At 37.3% G+C, this 18,633-nt stretch overlaps 1 protein-coding gene across 1 annotated transcript; it reads right to left on the reverse strand.

Annotated features, from left to right (window-relative positions):
* Position 1: 1 nt before the first annotated feature.
* On the reverse strand, positions 2-18,401 carry polq (polymerase (DNA directed), theta). Its single transcript, XM_065286902.2, has 32 exons — positions 17,936-18,401; positions 17,507-17,609; positions 16,738-17,413; positions 16,411-16,593; positions 15,808-15,938; positions 15,048-15,204; positions 14,336-14,444; positions 14,047-14,260; positions 13,816-13,957; positions 13,582-13,728; positions 12,301-12,513; positions 12,074-12,216; positions 11,798-11,996; positions 11,581-11,723; positions 11,264-11,457; positions 10,564-10,688; positions 10,238-10,481; positions 6,102-8,485; positions 4,227-4,376; positions 3,947-4,149; positions 3,465-3,705; positions 3,185-3,378; positions 2,949-3,077; positions 2,704-2,878; positions 2,503-2,617; positions 1,653-1,771; positions 1,354-1,538; positions 1,141-1,252; positions 870-994; positions 655-796; positions 470-573; positions 2-390 (listed from the first exon to the last, which is right to left on the reverse strand). Exons 1-32 carry the CDS (start codon positions 17,989-17,991, stop codon positions 277-279), a joined length of 7,671 nt encoding a protein of 2,556 aa, XP_065142974.1. The 5' UTR covers positions 17,992-18,401; the 3' UTR covers positions 2-276.
* Positions 18,402-18,633: the final 232 nt, after the last annotated feature.

Raw genomic sequence — 18,633 nt, forward strand, 5'->3', positions numbered from 1 at the left:
ATTTACTATAGAAACATTTACTACTAATAAAAAATGCTTAATAAACAAATCAACCCTTGTTTGTATTCTCATTTCTTTTTTATTCATTTTAGTCTAAATGTTAGACAAAATGTGGATATGTTAACAGAAATGTAAATTAATTTTTGGTCATTGCACAAGTTATACATATTAAAATAATGTGTTAGTTTATTTCAGATTTGAAAGTCTTTAATACATATGTACAAAATACATTTACACATGTTGTACTTTATTTAATGTAAAACATGATTGTTATATTTAAATGTCTAGATCTTGCAGGTTACCCCAGCTTGGTCCCACTTTGACTTTTACTCTTAGCTTTACATGTAGTTTAACAGCAGACTCCATTTCTCGCTTCACAATTTGTGCAACCTGTTAAATTATAAAAAATATATATAAATGTGCTGTTTTATACATTGTGGTATATAATATTCAAAAAGATCTTGTTTACCTGGATGATATCTTCTTCTGCTACCTCATAGATCAGTTCATCATGTAGTTGAAGTATAAAAAATCCCCCTCGAGGAGATCTAAACTGATTTCTGTATCGACCACCTTCCAAAACATACAATATGTATATTAAACATTCAAACAGTACATGATGTACAAATGATTACAATGCAATAGTTTGCACACCTGCTCTGACTGGAGGATGCCGATGTGACGTGGGCTCTCCAGGAAAAGCTGTTTCCAGTCTGCGCTGAATGTTGATGGTTGCCAATTTGACAATGTCGGCAGCAGAGCCCTGTACTGTTGTGTTTACTGCCTGTCGCTCTGCCTGAAAAAGTGCACATTATTCGTACACCATTCTCCACAAGCAATATTTTGAGAATGTTCTCACAAGTACTTACGTGAGACTTTATGTACATATTTGCATCCTTTATTCCTGGCAAGAAACGTTTTCTGCCAAGTAATGTCTTCACATAGCCGTTTGTCACACACTTTTTCACCGTTTCACGAAGAAATGTCTGTATGCCTGAAAGATAAATTTAGTACATTACAAGGTATACATTTCTTTTAAATTAGTATGTGTGTTCCCTGGGTTTGAACCCATGACCTTTTGTGCTGCTAACACATTGCTCTATCACTGAGCTGTACAGGCGCATATATTTAGTTATTTACCTGTGTATCTGGCTTTAAATGTTTCAATGTAGCAGGCGGCATCATTCTCTTCAATGCCCATTTGCTCTCCAAGTGACTTTGCACCCATGCCATAGATGATTCCATAACAAATCTGATAAAATATAAATTTTGAAGGACAGTTAAGTACAAGATCAGATGATACTAGTGCGTAATATTACTCTCGCACCTTAATGAAAGTGAAATGTGCGTAACCTGTTTGGCCTGTTGCCTCATATTATCATCGACTGAAGCAGGGTCCACCATTTTCCATTCAGCTGCTATGCTTTTAAAAACATCAGCACCACTGTTGAGCACCTGGATGAGACGTCTGTCTCTGGAGAGATGAGCTAAGATACGCAGCTCCAGCTGTGAGTAGTCGGTAGCAAGAATCAGACCTCCTAAACAAAAATGTATGTGAAAAAAAAACAGACATTCTGTGGTAATGTGGCATAAATGGTAAGAAAACCTATATATAAACAATATATAGCATTAAAAGAAGAAACGTTTCATACCTGAAAAAGGAACAAATGCATGCCGCATACTAACAGAAAATGGCATTCCTTTGTCTGGTAATTTGTCTGACATTTTTAAAAGGGGTGCCAGCTGCCGGTTAATCTTTGATCTTTTACCCCTGAAATAAAGAAAAACATATTACTAATTTCACATTATAGAATAATAGTAAATGTATAAAAACTATAAAACAACACAAATGTAACTATAGAAAATATGTTTTTTAGAAAATACCCTTTGCCTACAATTTGCAAAATCATACTTGCGGCATTTTTATCAAGAAGCTTCTTGAGATTTATTTTAAACAGTTGTTAAAACAGATCACATCTATTCTAGACTCTTGATGGCTGCTTTCTTTTCAATATTCAGAATGAAATATTAAATATTTATTTAAAATAAAAAAAATTATATGTTTGGCTACAAATTAATTTTATACCTACACTTCATGACCTAACTTACAAAATTTTTTTAAGATAATGGGAAACATTTCAGTCAGTGTTTCCAAACTTCAAGGTCAAAATATAGTCCTTCTTTAATGGTGTTCGTAAGGGTCCGTGTACAGCGTTGCACAATTTTCTTCTTCAGAAGAGTGCGCAAGTACTGTACGTGCACCGCCGAATTTTTTCAACCCTGCATACATTGTACGCATATGTCACGTATGCGCCTACAGGAGAATGTAGTATGTAGCGCAGGAGATGCATTGCATTTTGCCAACATCTGCGTACGGGTCAACTAAACTAACCTTTGCAAAGCTGTGCGTTCGACCGTGTGCATATGTTCACGCGTACACGTATAAAACAGACAATACTCCGAGCTAAAAATGAATCTTATAAACAAAATACAAGACCATACCATGTCTTGGTTGCCCCACACTGTGATGGTTGACTTTCTTCGATAAGAGTTGGCATCTGAATTTCAAAATCCTTTGGGACATTCTGAACATTTGGTTCAGTGAAGCTCACCCGTCCTGTGTGAAGCATTGAACACATTCAAATACACACAACTGTCCTAAAAAGATGGACAAACACAAGCATTTCCATTCATGCTACACACCTGTAGCGGTGTGTGACTGTGAGATTGGATGTATTCTGTCCATCTTCAGCTGTGAGTGCCATTTCTTCTCTCTTTGCAAGGGGAAAACCACTTTTGTCAAAGCATTTGTGATTCTTCTCCACTCAAGGATTACACCTGGTAACTGATGTAATGGTTTGAGCTTCTCCAAAACATCCTGAGGACAAGAGTTTATTTATGAAGCATATACCGCAGGATTTAAACAACTTAAAACTTGTGAAATTTACCTTGGTTGTGCTAAACTGTTTTGAAAGTTTTACACGGCCTCCTGCTCTCCTAGTGTATCCCAGAGTCTTCTTATTCTTCAGACCATTCAAATCTCCATTGGGAGGCAGCTTTAACTCGAGAAACAATATCTGGAAAATATGAAATTAAGGAATATGAAACTATTTTCCACATAAAACAATTAAAACTATTATAAAAAGTGCATCTTGAACTGAAGTTTTTGGAAAAGCACAGTTACCTCTGCGATATCTTCTGGATTGGTCAATGAGAAAGTGTGTCCTGTTAGCTGATAGGCTTGTGCTTCAAGGGCACTGAGCTTGGCCTGCATTACGTGTTTCTGTGCTTCACATTCCTCAACACTAAACCCAATCCCATTCAGCTCCAACAAAGCCAGACAGTATTGGGTGGGCATCTCCACCTTCTTGAACACATCTACAATTTATTAGGAAACATTAAATAGTTAGTAATTATGTTTATTGTTTGAGTATACAAAGTGTTTTTTGAGTGATGCTTTTTACCCAAGAAATCCTCTTTTTCAAGAAGAACATTGAGCTGCCTCATGACCCTGAAGACCAGAACGGACTCAACAGCAGCTCTGTATCGTCCGCTATGACTGGCGTCTCCATAGATTCCTAAACTCTGTACACCCTGACCGGGACTAATTCCATCCAGCATTGGGAGATCCTCAGCAGCAAAGCTGGTCACCATGTTGTGGAGGGTGCGCTCTTTGGAGCTTGAATCCAGAAGCCAACATGCAATCTATATTTAAAGGACACATAATATGCAAAATCCAGATGTTTGGACATAAATGTGTATTGGCACTGTGTGAACACAACAACCCAACAATAAAAAAAATTATTTTTTATCCCCATTAAACCAAACCATGGGCATAATGTGTGCAATTTAAAGAATATCTATTTTCATATCAGTGGAAATGTTAATGTATTACTACGTATACAAAAAACTAATTCTTATAGATTTTGGGTTTATTCCCTCCAACCTTTGGGTCCTCAAACATGCCACACATAGTGAGCTGACAGGCCAGAAGAAGTGTCTTGTACATCTGAATGAAGTCATAAGTAACTATCGCTCTGTCGGCATCTGAGAACGCTGCTTTTTCCAAGCAGTACTGAATTTGCTTCATTCTCTCTTCGACTGTCAGATTCTCATCGAGAGGTGGTGGAGCTAGGCTGGCACTTATATCTGTTTGAGAAAATAAATGTTAAAAAAAGAGGGTTTTTTGATAGTTTAATAAAATGTAATATTTTGTAAACCAATACCCGTGTCTGACAGCTCCTGTTGAAGGGACACAAAATAAGCATCTTTTGCTCCCCAGCATACTGATATGCCAATGATGACAAGATCTTCAGATCCTTTTAAAAGGAAGCCATCTTTTCGTTTGTTCCTCATAGGTGTGGTAGCATCAGTACCTTCAAACAGAAAATAAAGAGTTAATAAAATGTTTTGTTGTTTGTTTGTTTATTCTTAGCGCCATTCCAGCATCTATGGCTATGTTCATGGCGAGAAATGGTTAATCCATACACATGTTGATCCATACACTGGTTGGGGGAGGGGCAATTTGGCATCTCTAGAATCACCTAACCTTTATGTTTTAAAGTGATACTCCAGCAAAATATCAAAATTACCCCATGATTTACTCACCCTCAAGCAATCCGAGATACATGTCCAACATCTTTCAGAAGAAACCACTTGGAATATTTTAGTTTATGCCCTTGCTTTTCCAAGCTTTTAACGGTAAAAAAAACAGGGATCAGTGAACAACTTCTGACTTTGAAGTAGGGGTGTCACGATTCTCCAAATCCTCCATTCGATTACATTTTCGATTCTGATGTCATGATTCGATACTTTTTTTTTAAAGCACAAAAAAATGCTATGCCATTTTTAGACTAGACAGAAATATAATATCTGACCTTGAACCCAGAGATGCCCTGGCATGTTAGTCGTGCTACCAGTGGAAAAATATGGTACACGCACATACGTGATAAAACTAAACTTCCTGTCAGATGAACATTCCTGTCAGTACTTTGCACCTTAAAAATGTGCTTTTATTACCGTCAGACGAGATTGTGAGACTATACCCCAATAAGTCATGTTTAAATGCTGTTTTTATAACTCTTAAGCAAATGAAATAAGTTGTTGTGAAACTTAAACAGATCTCAGTTCACAGAAACGATCGTTCCTGGCACAGACACCGTTTTGCTCTGCTGAAGTTTGTGCTCTGTTTTGATTGAGTTCAGCTAAAGGCGAGAGGCGCTTGCTGTTTTTTGTTTCCCATGTAAAAAGCAGCTCACGTGGTGCCTTCAGCATCTGCCATGCTATCTTTTAAGCGGCTGTAGCTAGCGAAATTACTGGAGGTTGACTCGCAGCACTCAACACGTGTTTTTTTTCCGCTTGGCAAGCCGACCAGACGTGACATGGGGGCGTGGCAGCATCGACGATTCCATTTTTCAATTCGAAGTTTGATGTTGTGACTTTATTTTGATCGACACCCTTACTTTGAAGCCCAAGAAATAGCATCCATCCTTCACATAAATAATCTACACAGCTCCAAGGGGTAAATAAAGGTCTCTTATTAACGTACCTATGGCAACCAATGCTCACTGCGCTAAAACTCTCGCGTGAGTCCAAGATGGCGACATTACCAGAAGCTAGTTATTCAAGTTTATAAAGTTAGAAATATGGATATTTTTCGTACAAAATCGCATCGATTACCTGCAACAGACATTTATTAACTCCTTGGAGCCTTATGGATTAACTCTGTGAGGGATGGATGCCCATTTTTTGGGGTTTAAAGTTAGAAGTTGTTCCCTGTTCCCTACCATTATAATGCTTGAAAGAGCAAAGACATTTATTAAAATAAATAAAAATGTGTTCGGCTGAAAGATGATGAACATGTGTATCTCAGATTGCTTGGGGGTGAGTAAACCATGGTGTCATTTTGATATTTGGCTTTAAGACTATGGGAGGAAACTAGAGTAAACCCACGCTGACGCAGGTAAATCATGCACACAGAAAGGCCACCTGACCTAACTGGGGCTCAAACTAGGGACCTTCTTGCTGTTTTGAAAGGAAATTGCGTCTTGAAATATGCATTACGATACAAATGCATGCAAAAGTATTTACAAAAGTCTTACGTTTTTTGAATTTGCCACCGATAGCTTTCTCCGGTTGCGCAATATTGCCGTCTATCTTCTCACAAGCGACCGCAAGAGAAAATCTGTCTTTTGTTTTCCATTCCTTTACAAATGTTTGAAAAAGCTGCTTATCGCTTGCCACATCGATAATGGTAAATGATTCTGGACTGCAAGAGTTAGAAGCAGGTAGCGATGGACACTGAGAAAGTCTTTCAAAGCCCTCATCCACCAGAGCCGTGTCCAAATCTGATGTAGAGTTTGTCTTCAAACAAGCTTGATAATCTTTCTGTGGACCCATTTCAGATCCCCGATTAGTTTTGGTGTTGAAAGGTGACTGTAAAGCAGAGGTGGTCATTTTCACCCGTGGAGTGACTGGATCAGACACAGGAGTGGGAGGAATAAGGTCATTATTGGTCACTGGTTTTAGTACCTTGTAATCTTCAGTTGTTGGTGTTACTGGACTTAACTGCTCAACAGATTGCTTTTCAATAGCAGGAGCAACTTCAAGCTCCACCACAGTCGAACTGGCCTGCCCCGGAGGAGCTTCTGCTAAAGTTGAAAACTGATCGGACCATTTATCAAAAATGTCTTGCATTCCAGGGCTGAAATGAAACGAGGAAACATTTAAGTCAAGTTTTTCAGATGGTATTTTTAAACAATGCTCATTGCCGTTTGACACACGTGTGTCATCTGTACCCATGGCTTGCTCAGCTTCGACAAGGCCTGGTGGTCCTGGTCCGTCACAAGCTTTGACAACACCTTTAACTTTTTCAAGGTAGTGTTCTCCAATAAATAACGAATCACCCCATTCTGAGAGGTTGAAGGATGATTCCCCCCATTGTTTTGCTTCTTGATCCTCTGTTGGTACAGCATTGCTCTTTTCATGATTATTTTGTATTTCAACTACCTGCTCTCCATTACTCTCTCTATCGATTGCTGCCTCCTCCATTGCATCTAAGATGGAGTTGTCATAAAGACTGTCAAACAGAAAGCTGCTGCTTCGGTTAGGGCTACTGTTACGATCCGAGGACTCATGATTTTCACTTTGATCGTCTCTTTTTTCTTCTTCTGAAACCTGATTACTATAATTTAAAATCTTCTCTAACTGGCTGTCAGTTAGCGAGATGTTGTATTTGGGTTTGGCTTCAACTGGTGAGAGGTTGTTTGGTTCATTCTGATGTGGTGATGAACCTTTAGTCGTATCTTTGATTTGTTGTTTTCCTGTTGACCTCTTTTCGGTCTGGGATTTCCTGTGTTCCTGAACAGATAACTGATTTGCAGGTTTGTTTTCATGCGAAAAATCATCCACTTGAACCAACATTTTCTCAGTCTGGGTATCGATCTGAAAGCTGTCGTTAAATTCTTCTAATCCATTTGCGTACAGGTCAGGGGAGCAAAGCTTTTCTGAATTAAATCCTGATTCATTTGTAACTTTAAGGTTTAGATGTAAGTGCTGATCTTTCTCATCTTGTTTGCTGAGTTTCCTGTAACTGACTCCTCGCTTTGCAGTTTCATTATTTGAACTTTGGTTTAAATGTTTAGTTTTTGATGTGCATTTTTTTCCCTTATCTAAGGGAAACATGGTAGCTAAATTTGGGGCACCCCCATCCTGCAGTGTGGGACATGACTTTTGCTTGTTTTTCTCTAATCTAAAGGTCTCAGGCTTCCTCTCATTAGAAGAAATCCCTTCAGCATTCGTCACTTGGTTACTTTCGTTTACGATCAGAGTTTCTGTTTTAGCGGCAATGATTTCTTCTTTATCGTCAACATCCACCCTTCTGCGTTTTGAGAGTGGACTTACACAATTTTGTTGTACATTTTTTAAACAGGTTTTCTCAGATGACACGGATGGTGTCTGATTACTGTGATGGCCCTTGTCTTTCACATCTAAAGATTTGAGAACTTTGTGCAATGCACTTGATTGTTGTTCACATTTCTTAGCAGCCTGTTGTACAAAAATGTCCGTGGCAGAGTCGATTTCCATCGGCTTTTCCAAATTGGCTGTGAGGTCTACTGTCATTGAAGGAGCACAGGACTCTGCACTTTTATTCGCTAATAACCTCTGTTCTGCTGCTGTTTCTCTCGGTTTCATTTCCTCATCTTGATCTTGCTTACAGTTCGAACTTGATACTGACTCTACAGATTTTGGGTTTGGAGACTCTTTTGTGGAACTGGAATCTGGCTGGGCCTTTGCCGATGAGGAAGCAGGGTTCCATTCCACACCAAGTAAAGCCAAATCCTGCTGAAGGAGCAGTCTGGCCTCAGCTATAATCTGCTGAGCGGCTTCTCTTTCGGTTAAAGGCTTCTTTCCACTGACATAGATGCACCGCATGCTCTTGCGCTCTTGAGCCTCCACCTCGCTCTCATCCACTGCCTGCCTGGAACTGCAAAGATTAAAGTCATAATAAAAATGAAATTAAAAACTAAACATTTTTGGAATATTGTGGTATTTTTACAAAAGACTTATCTGTGAGCTTCATTATTTTAAAAAAATTCCCAGGGAAAATATTGCAGAGATTAGCAAATAGCAACATGACCTAACTTCCAGCAAGCCATCAATTCTCGATGGATGAATTCAAGTCCCGCCCTTCCTTTTTCATTTCAGAAGCTCATTTACGAATATATGTCATGATGGGGAAAATAAGACAATGACTACTTACGTTTCTGTGACTTTAACTCTTACACCCCCCCCCCCTTTGAGTGAATTTTTGAGTCAAGTGAATATTAAATTACAAAATAGTTAAACCAGCTTAAATTTATATATAAATAATATAAAAACATTTGTATTTATATTTAAATAATATAAATAATGCAATAAAGTATGTATTTTATATTTAAAAATCATAAAAATGAAAATAATTTACTCCCAAAACACCACAACAAAATGAAAATGTTTTACTCCCAAAACACCACAACAATAAAGACACAAGTCTTAACTAGTTATGAACCAAATTTCAAGTTAAAATCACAAAAAAAATCAGGTTTTTGTCACACTTTCAGTGGTTTTACCAACAAAGGCCACTAGCTGGCATTAGCTTGTCACAAGTTAATAAATCACTGTCTCTGCATTGTTATTAATGCAAAAAGGGTTTGAAATATGAAAACTACATTCTTAGAGCTTTCCAACAATATATAGGTTGTCAAGATTTTTCAAGATTAGTTTGTGAATATTATTTTAAGTAAATAGGGTATTATAGTGTTATAAATATATAATCATTCATATGCATTCCTATGGGGTGAGTGTCATTTAACAAAATGACTGTCACTACAAACTTTCTATCATTAAACAACCTTAAAATATGAAAACTACATTCCCAGAGCTTTCCAACATATATAGTTTGTCAATGTTATTTCAGGTTTATAGGATATTTACAAATAAATATGTAATAACACCTTGGGCCCACCTGTTGGCCTGCGACATTTTAGAAAATAACTCTAACTGCATAATTTTTTGCAAAATGGTGTTGAAATATAAAAACTACATTCTTATAGCTTTCCAACGATATATAGTTTGTCAAGATTGGTGTAGGTTTAGACAATGAAATTATTGGTTTTAGATATGTATTGCCAAATGTCCCCCCTGTGGAACAGTGACCATTGAAGGGTTAAATGACGTGTGGTGATTATTTATCGTGTAAGATTCAAAACAATCAATTTCTACAGTAAATATAAAGGTTAAATGATAAATAAAGCAGGGCTCAAGTTTTAAAGGCATTATTTTATGTCAAAATCAATGCGCAAGAGTATATACTGTAAACAACACGAAAGTATAATTATTTTAAGGTTATCCAGGGATATTGCGATGATGTACTGTGTATGTTGCGTGCTCATGACTTGCCCCGCCCACGGTACGCCGCTGACAAACCAAAAGACTCCTTTGAGATATGAAGGATGCAGTACTACTCTATAGGTACCCAAGATTAACATGAGATTGGCAGAAAGAAACTGTATGTGTTATGTGACCTTTAAGAAACTATTGCTGGAAGGTTTATTCTTGCAAAGTCAGACATACTAAAGATATAAAACACAACTTGCAGAGTGACTATTTGTATTTAAAATCTATTTAGCATGTACAGTACATTCAGGACCTCTGCATTTGCTTAATTCGACCCAGGAGCGCATCTCTGATTTATTACCTTTTGAAAGGAATTGCTTTTCTTAGGGCCTTTTCAACGTCTGCAACATCACCCCTTGCTACTTCTGCCACAGTAACAAACCCAGAGCTGTAGAGCGTTCGTGCTCTCTGGGCGTTCAGTAAAGAAATCCGAACCAGGTCGCACAATTCCCGCTGGACTCCGAAACTCAGACGACTCTGGAATTGGGACAGAAGCAGCTCCAGGTTGTGCCATCCAAGCCGATTACAAAAGACTGTAACCATACCTGCCAGATTCAATGCCAGTTTTATAATTAGAATACAAATAAAATCGCATACTGATTATATGGCAATAGTATATACGTTTACCAGCATATGTTGAGGCAGACTGTTGCAGTGACTGAAGCTGTCCTCGGCTACAGGCGTACTTTTTTGCAACAGCTCCCAGGGGTTCTTCACTTACAAGGTCAAAGAGCACCAATGTTGTAAAAAATCTGCAATATTACACATCAATATTAATAAATTGTAAACATCCATTTGGTAAAAAAAAAATACAAAAATACAATACTGTGGAAAAGTCTTAGGCCACCATGCCAGAATTAGATTTGTTGTTTTTGCAATGTTATAATGATCATATATAATTGTTTTTCAGTCTCTTTAATAAAATACATTCAGAAAATACAGAAAATTTGTATATAGTATTAAAAACTGTATTAAAATGTAAACTGATGTGTCAAGTTTTTAGGGTAAACTCCCCTTCCACTTGAGCAATAGCAGGAAACTGCAGGATCTCTTAAAACTAAAATAAATTAAATCCTAATTTTAAAGAAATTAATCTTTTTACTTAATTCTGCTCAAAAACGCTCAAGATGTGTTAAGTGCCAAGAGAGGTGCCTAAAGAAGACATTTAGTCCTGATTTTTTTTATTTTTGAGTACATGTTTCCTGTATTTTCTGTTTATATCTTAATAAATAGATTGAAAAATAAATATGGATGTACATTAAAACTTCTAAAACAACAAATCTGGTGGTGGTGGCCTAAGACTTTTGCACAGTACTGTATACAATACCGTTTGTGAATAGCCATCTGTCTGCGTTGCTTCTCTGTTTTAACAATTAATTTTCCACTAACGGAGCGAGCCAGGAATCCTTCTTGGATGCCCACCATCTCAGCCACTCGCTTCATCGCAGAGGGTAGTTGCTCCCACAGACAGAAGAACTGGTACCAGTCTATCGTCGTCCAGTCCACATACACAGGTGTTATCTTAGAAACGGAGCACAGGAGAAGCTTTGTTAAAGGTATAGTTCACCCAAAAATGAAAATTCTGTGAATTTCTATTTTTATTAAGACAAAAGAAGACATTTTGATAAATGACATTTTGTCTACCTGATATAAGATATGGAGATCATTTTCCAAAACAAATCCTTTCATTGCTCTTTGGAGATCTGCGAAAATTCCCAGGGCCTCCGGGGGTGATAAAGATGAAGAAAGAGTCGCAGAACCCAGATGAGTGGGGCAATATCTCTCCACTGTGCAATAGGAGAAAACACTTTCAACATCTGTTGCACAAAAGAGAAAAGTTGAATACGTCACTTTTACTCACCATCTCCCTCCTTCTCTATATGGATGAATTCGTTGTCCATAAGCCACTCTATGCAGGTCTCTATAGCCCCCTTGCTGCGAGCTTCCGAATCGACCCCTTCCTGATTGACCGGTTCGGCTGCCACACTTGATGCCAGGAGAGTGCAGGAAGCATACATTTTCACATCCTGCGGTGAGCTGGCAACACCTCCAACGATAATCTTTAAACGAGACAAAGCAATACCATTTTTATTAGCCAGTCATCTTCACCATTATCAACAAACTACGAGTCTCCTACCTCCAGGATGGCTCTTAGCATGCTGGTAGTGACGCCTTCACCCTCCCGCTTCACCAGACAGCTGCTGATAGGTTTTAGTGAGCCCTGAATGAGACTTAAACCTTTGGCACGTTCGATCTCTTTACAGACCAGCACACTTTCACCTGAATCAAGAGGGCACACCACAAAAATCTGATTCACCTGACCATCATATCAAAATAAATCTCTTCAAATCTTCTAATGCTCACCCAAGGTGTCCACGCCTTTACGCCCTGCCCGTCCCACCATCTGCTTGTATGTCAGTATGTCTAACAAATGACCATTGAAAACAGGAGTTCTGATAATCACACGTCGAGCCGGCAGGTTTACACCAGAGGACAAGGTGGAGGTTGCAGCTAGCACTTTGATGTAGCCTTGACGAAAAGCACCTTCTAGAATATCCCGCTCATCGAATGTCAAACCTGAAACAATAGAGTTAATACATAAAGAGCTCAGATGCAAACCCTCCAAGTGCGTCCGATATGTTTTCTTGTAAATTTGCATTTTTTTAATAGGCTCTTATGTTTAGGTTCAGTAATTTCACTTTAATGGCAATAAAAAAGGTTATTAGTCAATAATTGAAATGGCTTAATTTCACAAGTGTCACTTTCAGTCGTTTTATTGGTACTTAGCAAATTTGACTTTCGCAGCAAAACCCTCTAAGTACATAAAATAAATGTTGTTGTTTTTTAAATCTAATTTTCCTTCAAGGTAAAATGCTAAAATATTTGGCCAATATCCTAATATATTTTGAAAAACTTCTTTTAAAGGGACACAAGGCAGCATTTTTATGTTAATAAATCATCTTCGTAAGTCGGTATATGGTTAAATGACTCATTACATGACGAATGAAGACTCTCTCGCCCGCCCCTACCGTCTGTAGGAAGAATACCCCACTTGCAAGTTCGCTGTATCCGACCCGGTGTCCTTCAGTCTGTAAAGTCTCAGATATAGAAAGCATTTACTCCCAGACACTAGGGGGAGCTAGTAGAGAAATTATACTCAGACTTGCCTTGTGTGCCTTTAACTGGGTTAAAAATGCATGTACGCTTATGGACTTTGCTGGAAAATCAGCGTGGCGTTTAACAGATTCTGCCAACAAACTAATATTTCTATATGGCCTGAGATTGGAATTAATTTATTTGGTAGCAGATTAAGCGAAAGTATTTGATAATCTTATATTTGACATACAGATGGCGGCTTTTGCATCTGTGCTCTTCATATAATCATATAATCTTCTTTTTTGATTATTTTAAAAGCTGTGGTTAATTTAAATAGTTTGATGTGAGTTTTAGGTATTGTGATTATTGGGGATAGGTTTTGATAAGCCTAGGGCTTCTACCTATCCCTTTGCGAATTCGGTAAATGTTTTGGTTAATTTGTGTGTAGTAATTTACTTTTTCTCAGTTCCAAATAAATAAATAAATAAAATCTCAATAAAATGTGCATGTAGTGTCAGCCATGCTGTATAAATATCAATGTGCATGTACCTGCATGGTGGAAGGCGACTCCCCAGGGAACAGTCCGCTGAAGGACGTGATCTAAACCTGCAGGAGTTCGCTTTAGTTGGGCGAACACATCCTGGAGACCTTCCTGATTTAAAGAAATACTTTGCACTCCAGAGCCTGATTGTATCTCTTTAAAGTAGAAAGATGCATGTTATGTATAAACAGCAAGTATGATAACTGTGTTTTAATCTACAGATGTACACACAGTTCATAAACCTTTTTGATGAAGATTGTAAAACTCCCTGCCGATGCTGTCTGCCAGCTTCTCACACCAGTTCTTTGAAGGACAGAAGAGAAGTGCAGAATGTCCGTCCTGTACAGTCTCAAAGCAGAGGCTTACGATGTGATCATCATCTCCCTGTATTCAACAATTTGATAGTTTAATATTAGCTGGTACAACATGTAGCTCATATTTAAGAGACCATCAAACTGTGAACAAACAATAACCTTTATGGAAAGAGCTGGGGTGAACTGCCTGACCAGGTTCAGAGAGCCATCATAGACATTTGTGCCAATCTTCACCCACTCCATTAGCGGGACAGGACGATAGTTAGTATTATAAAGCTCAGCATTCAACCAGCGGGCAAGAAGGTCCAAATTTGGCAGTGTGGCACTCATACCAATAATCTGCACACCTGCAGTGCCAGTTTGGCCAGAGCTCCTTAAAATGAGAAAGAGGTTTATCAACAGAACTATAATGAATGACTGTTGACATAAATATCACATTATAACATACCTCATTGCATTTTTCTTTGCGATGTATTGGATTTTAGTCAGCAAAAGTTCTAACAAATATCCACGACCAGAGTCCCCAACCATGTGCAGCTCATCGACCACAACAATTCCTGCAATTGCAGCATGTGTTTAGTTTTACAAGAGTGCCTTAACACAGTGATCCTCAACCTTTCTCACTTCAAGCCCCCCTATTGCCTAAAACAGGGGTCTCCAACCTTTTTGTAAGCAAGAGCTACCACAATGGATAAAACAATCTGGAGGGCTACTTTTTGATATCATCTACTCAAACCATTTTTTATTTTACTTGTTGATTTTATTTGAATTTACTTGTAAATATGTTATAGTATTTTTTAAAATGTTAACATACGTAAACCAAGCCAAGCAAATTTAAAATATGTAATAAATAAATATTACAATTGAGATATATTACATATTAATAGAATGTGCTTTGACAACGTTGGAGACCCCTGGCCTAAAACAATATTTGAAGGCCCCTCTTTCACCCTACTTTTGCCCAATAAATGTTCTAGAGCTTGGCACATTTTTGGTTGTTTTATCCTATTTTAATGCTTTTTTGGTCTTATTTTGGAAAAAGTTAAGTAATCTTAAGGCCTCCTTGGAAATCTGTTGAGGCCCTCCTGTGGGCCCTGCTCCCCTGTTGAGAAACACTGCCTTAACGTGCATAAACTTAAGAAATAAATTAAGGGTTTTACCAAGTAAATCCAGTTTGTCTTCTTCAATGAGTCTGTTAATGAGTCCGTTCGCTTTCTCTATTGTGCACACAGCAACATCCAAGGTTGAGAAACCACCAGCAGCCGAGGTGTTACCCATATACCCCTCCACTCTGACCCCTGCCTCCTGAAACACATTCTGGGTGGAAAATCCCACATATTCATAATATTAACAAACTGAATTAAGTTCCTCCAAAATTTTAGCAATCAAAAATACTGTAAAATTACAATAAAACATCAACCTACATATAAACATTCGTTTGTAAATTGCTCTTTATGTTAACTCATTGACAAAACGATAAAGGAACAGTTCACCCAAAAATGAAAATTCTGTCATTATTTACTAACCCTCAGGTTGTTTTAAACCTGTATGAGCTTGTTTTTTCTGATATACATTAAAAATATATTTTGATAAATGATGGTAAGCACACTCAAGGGAAGGTACCCATTGACTTCCAGTATAGGTAAAGCAAATTATTATGCAAGACAATAGGTACCGTCAACTGTGTGGTACAATCACTTATATCAAAATATCTTTATTTGTGTTCATCAAAATAAAGAAACTCACACAAGTTTAAAACAACATGAGAGTGAGTAAATAATGACAGAATTTTCATTTCTTGGTAAACTATACCCCTTAAATGCTCTCTCACTTGTAGGTTGCTTTGGGTTAAAGTGTAAATAATTAAATGTAAATGAATTTCATGATATAACCAACTAATAATGATGCATTCACTCCAACCTGTAGATAAAACATCTTCTCTCTCGCCACAGACACGAAAGGAAGGATGAACATGGCCTTCTGTCTTGTTTCCAGAACTCTCTTCAGAATTAACAACTCTGAAACCAAAGTTTTTCCAGCACTGGTTGGGGCTAAAAATAAAATAAAAACTTTTGTATTTCTCTTTGGGTAAATGAAATACAGAAATTACAGAGATTGTAGGAAAATATAAAACCAGAATGAATTTGGACTTTCAACGTCATATATAGATTACAGCATATGTGTGACCCTGCCTGTGAAAACCCAGGGAAAATCATTATTTGTGACTTACTGTTTACTACATACATTCACTCTTCATAATGTAAAGAACAATATGTGAAAATATAACCTTGATATCTTTAACACTGACTGAGTAAGATCATGTCAAAGATTGAAATCAATGTGAAATAAATGACTGCAATCAAACTTTGATGCTCCTAATCTCAAAATTTGATTATGAGATTTTAACCTGGATTTACAGACAGGCTGACATATTTGTTCATTCACTTAGGGACCACATTTATTTATTAATTTTTATAATGGCCTGTTGAAAACAAGATAAAGTCTACATATGCAGATAATTACCAGAATACACCAGATTTTGACCCTCCAACACTTTGCCCAAGGTCAGACACTCAGCCTGCCACTCAAACATTCTGTGAACACCCAGACTCTGGTACTTGTCTAGCACAGGCTTAGGGAGACCCCAACTGGAGAGCAGAAGCTTATCTAACTGATCGGCCGGGCGCCCCATATGGATGCTTTGTGCTGTTGAGTGTAGCAAACAAATGAAAATTAATAAATTCTATGAAATTTAAACTATAATTTTTGCTTTATTTAGTAGTATTCATTACAAATTTAAAAAAAAATTCTTTCAATGGATTTTTGTAAAAACATCTATCAGTAACCTACCAGCATCAGGTAGCGTAGCATCACTTAGGATGCTAAGATCCAAGCCAGGTGGAGGGGTGAGCACAGAGACTGACAGGTTTTTAAGAGATCTTTGCTGCTGTAACATGGATCGCTCTTTAGCAGCAGCCATATGTGTTGGACTGAACAGAATGTAATTTTTGGAGGTATTAAGTGAACCATTTGGGCTGATATGTTTATTAAACTTTAACTGTCTCCTGTCATTTGCTACTTTTAAAGTTTTCTTCATGGAATTGAAGATCTTCTGAGGTGAATGATATTTTGTGTGTCCCAATTCACGACCATGGGCCCGTTGCCCTTCTGTCTTTTTGGTTTCACTGAACAATAGCTTTTGAGCTAAATCCCTCCAGTCTTTCTCTTTTTTTGCTTGTGTTCTGGTTCTCCTGCGTTCTGCTGATCCTGGAGTTAAGGGGCTCAGATTTTCTGCATTTGGCACTTGTTGCTCGCAACTGTTTTCTGGTGCTTTTGAAACTTCAGAGCATTTCTCAAGTAATGCAGATTTAGACTCTTTCTGATACACAGATGCAGAACTTTGTTGATCGTTTTGATCAATTTTAAATTTCAAGACGTCTGGACTGAGCTCATCTATGGCTTGTAAAATTTCATCATCCATAGCCAGAGTTGACTCTCCTGGCATCCATTGCTTATTCTGGATTTGCTTTGGGAAGACATTATGAAGTTTGGTTTTAGTATACAAAACATCATAATTTTACATATAAAATAATAATAAGTAAACATACAAAAAACATACTTTTAGCTTATTACACTTATTGTAAGGTACATCTGTTTCAGAGGAGCATGCTTCATGCAGGTGTGTGGATTGTCCTTGTGGTTTCTCATCTCTAAGAACTATGCTGAAGAAAAAAATACAGATTACTTTAATAAGAAATATATTTTTTACATGCAATAAAAACAAACTGCTACAGCAAACAGGGTGATACATTGCAATCTAATAGCCTATATAAATGAATACACCAATATTGTCATTGGCATCCTACATAAGATCTCCCTTACTTATTCTGTATTTAAAACAAAGTTATTAAATCCAGATAAGAATGGGTTAAGGAGTAAAGCAGAGCATCTAAAGCTCCATGTCAACCAGGTTTGTAAACACATAATCGTGGATACGTACACATTCAAGAAAAGCAAAACACAGTTTCATATTACTGACATCTCTTACCCCTTCTTCACAATCCGATGCTGTCCCAAATAAATTTTCCTTGTTGACGTAGTCATTACATTCAGAAATAAATATACAAATATGTTTACAGTAGTGCTTCGTTGATTAAAAAAATGTTTAAAATGTCTGCTAAGGGTAACATTTGTGCTGTTACATGTCGTCTTTCCACTTACAATAACTCATAATAGTGAATCAACGTTACATAAAAAACCTAATTCAATGCTGGGACTTCTGCTAAGATATCATACAGACGACATAAATTCATTTATTTATATGCACCACGCTGCAGAAAATCATGTAAAAAATACTTCGTTCGTCCAGGGCGACCCTCCAAGATGTGTTTGCGTACAAAATGTTACTCCGAATTAAAGAGAAAAAAACAAAAGTAAAGAAGAAAACAAATTAAAAAATCAAAGAACCCGCGGTGTTTCTACTAAGTTGTCCGGGTAAAAAACAGACACGCTGTTAAAAGTTCCACCAGTTACAGTACAGTTAATGACTAATTTCAATTTTAGCAAGTCCTTTCGAAATAATATTATATGTATTAAATAGCAGAGCATTTTTAACCTTTAAATTAATGATAAAGGCAAAAAATTATAAAATAAAGAATAATATATGTTACTACTCTTTCTAGCAACAGTGACACCTGCAGTATGAACGAAGAATGAAGAAGACTAAAATAGTGATTGAGATGACAT

The sequence above is a fragment of the Paramisgurnus dabryanus genome, chromosome 18 (genome assembly GCF_030506205.2).
Source record: "Paramisgurnus dabryanus chromosome 18, PD_genome_1.1, whole genome shotgun sequence".
Taxonomy (NCBI): domain Eukaryota; kingdom Metazoa; phylum Chordata; class Actinopteri; order Cypriniformes; family Cobitidae; genus Paramisgurnus; species Paramisgurnus dabryanus.

What these genes read in the sequence shown, in the direction of transcription:
- polq (XM_065286902.2), bottom strand. Translation starts at nt 17,991, where the DNA reads ATGACTACGTCAACAAGGAAAATTTATTTGGGACAGCATCGGATTGTG. An exon ending in TGCTACGCTACCTGATGCTG is followed by an intron (nt 16,594 to 16,737) that starts GTAGGTTACTGA and finishes TACACTCAACAG; the next exon opens with CACAAAGCATCCATATGGGG. An exon ending in TGAAAAAGAGGATTTCTTGG is followed by an intron (nt 3,379 to 3,464) that starts GTAAAAAGCATC and finishes AATAAATTGTAG; the next exon opens with ATGTGTTCAAGAAGGTGGAG.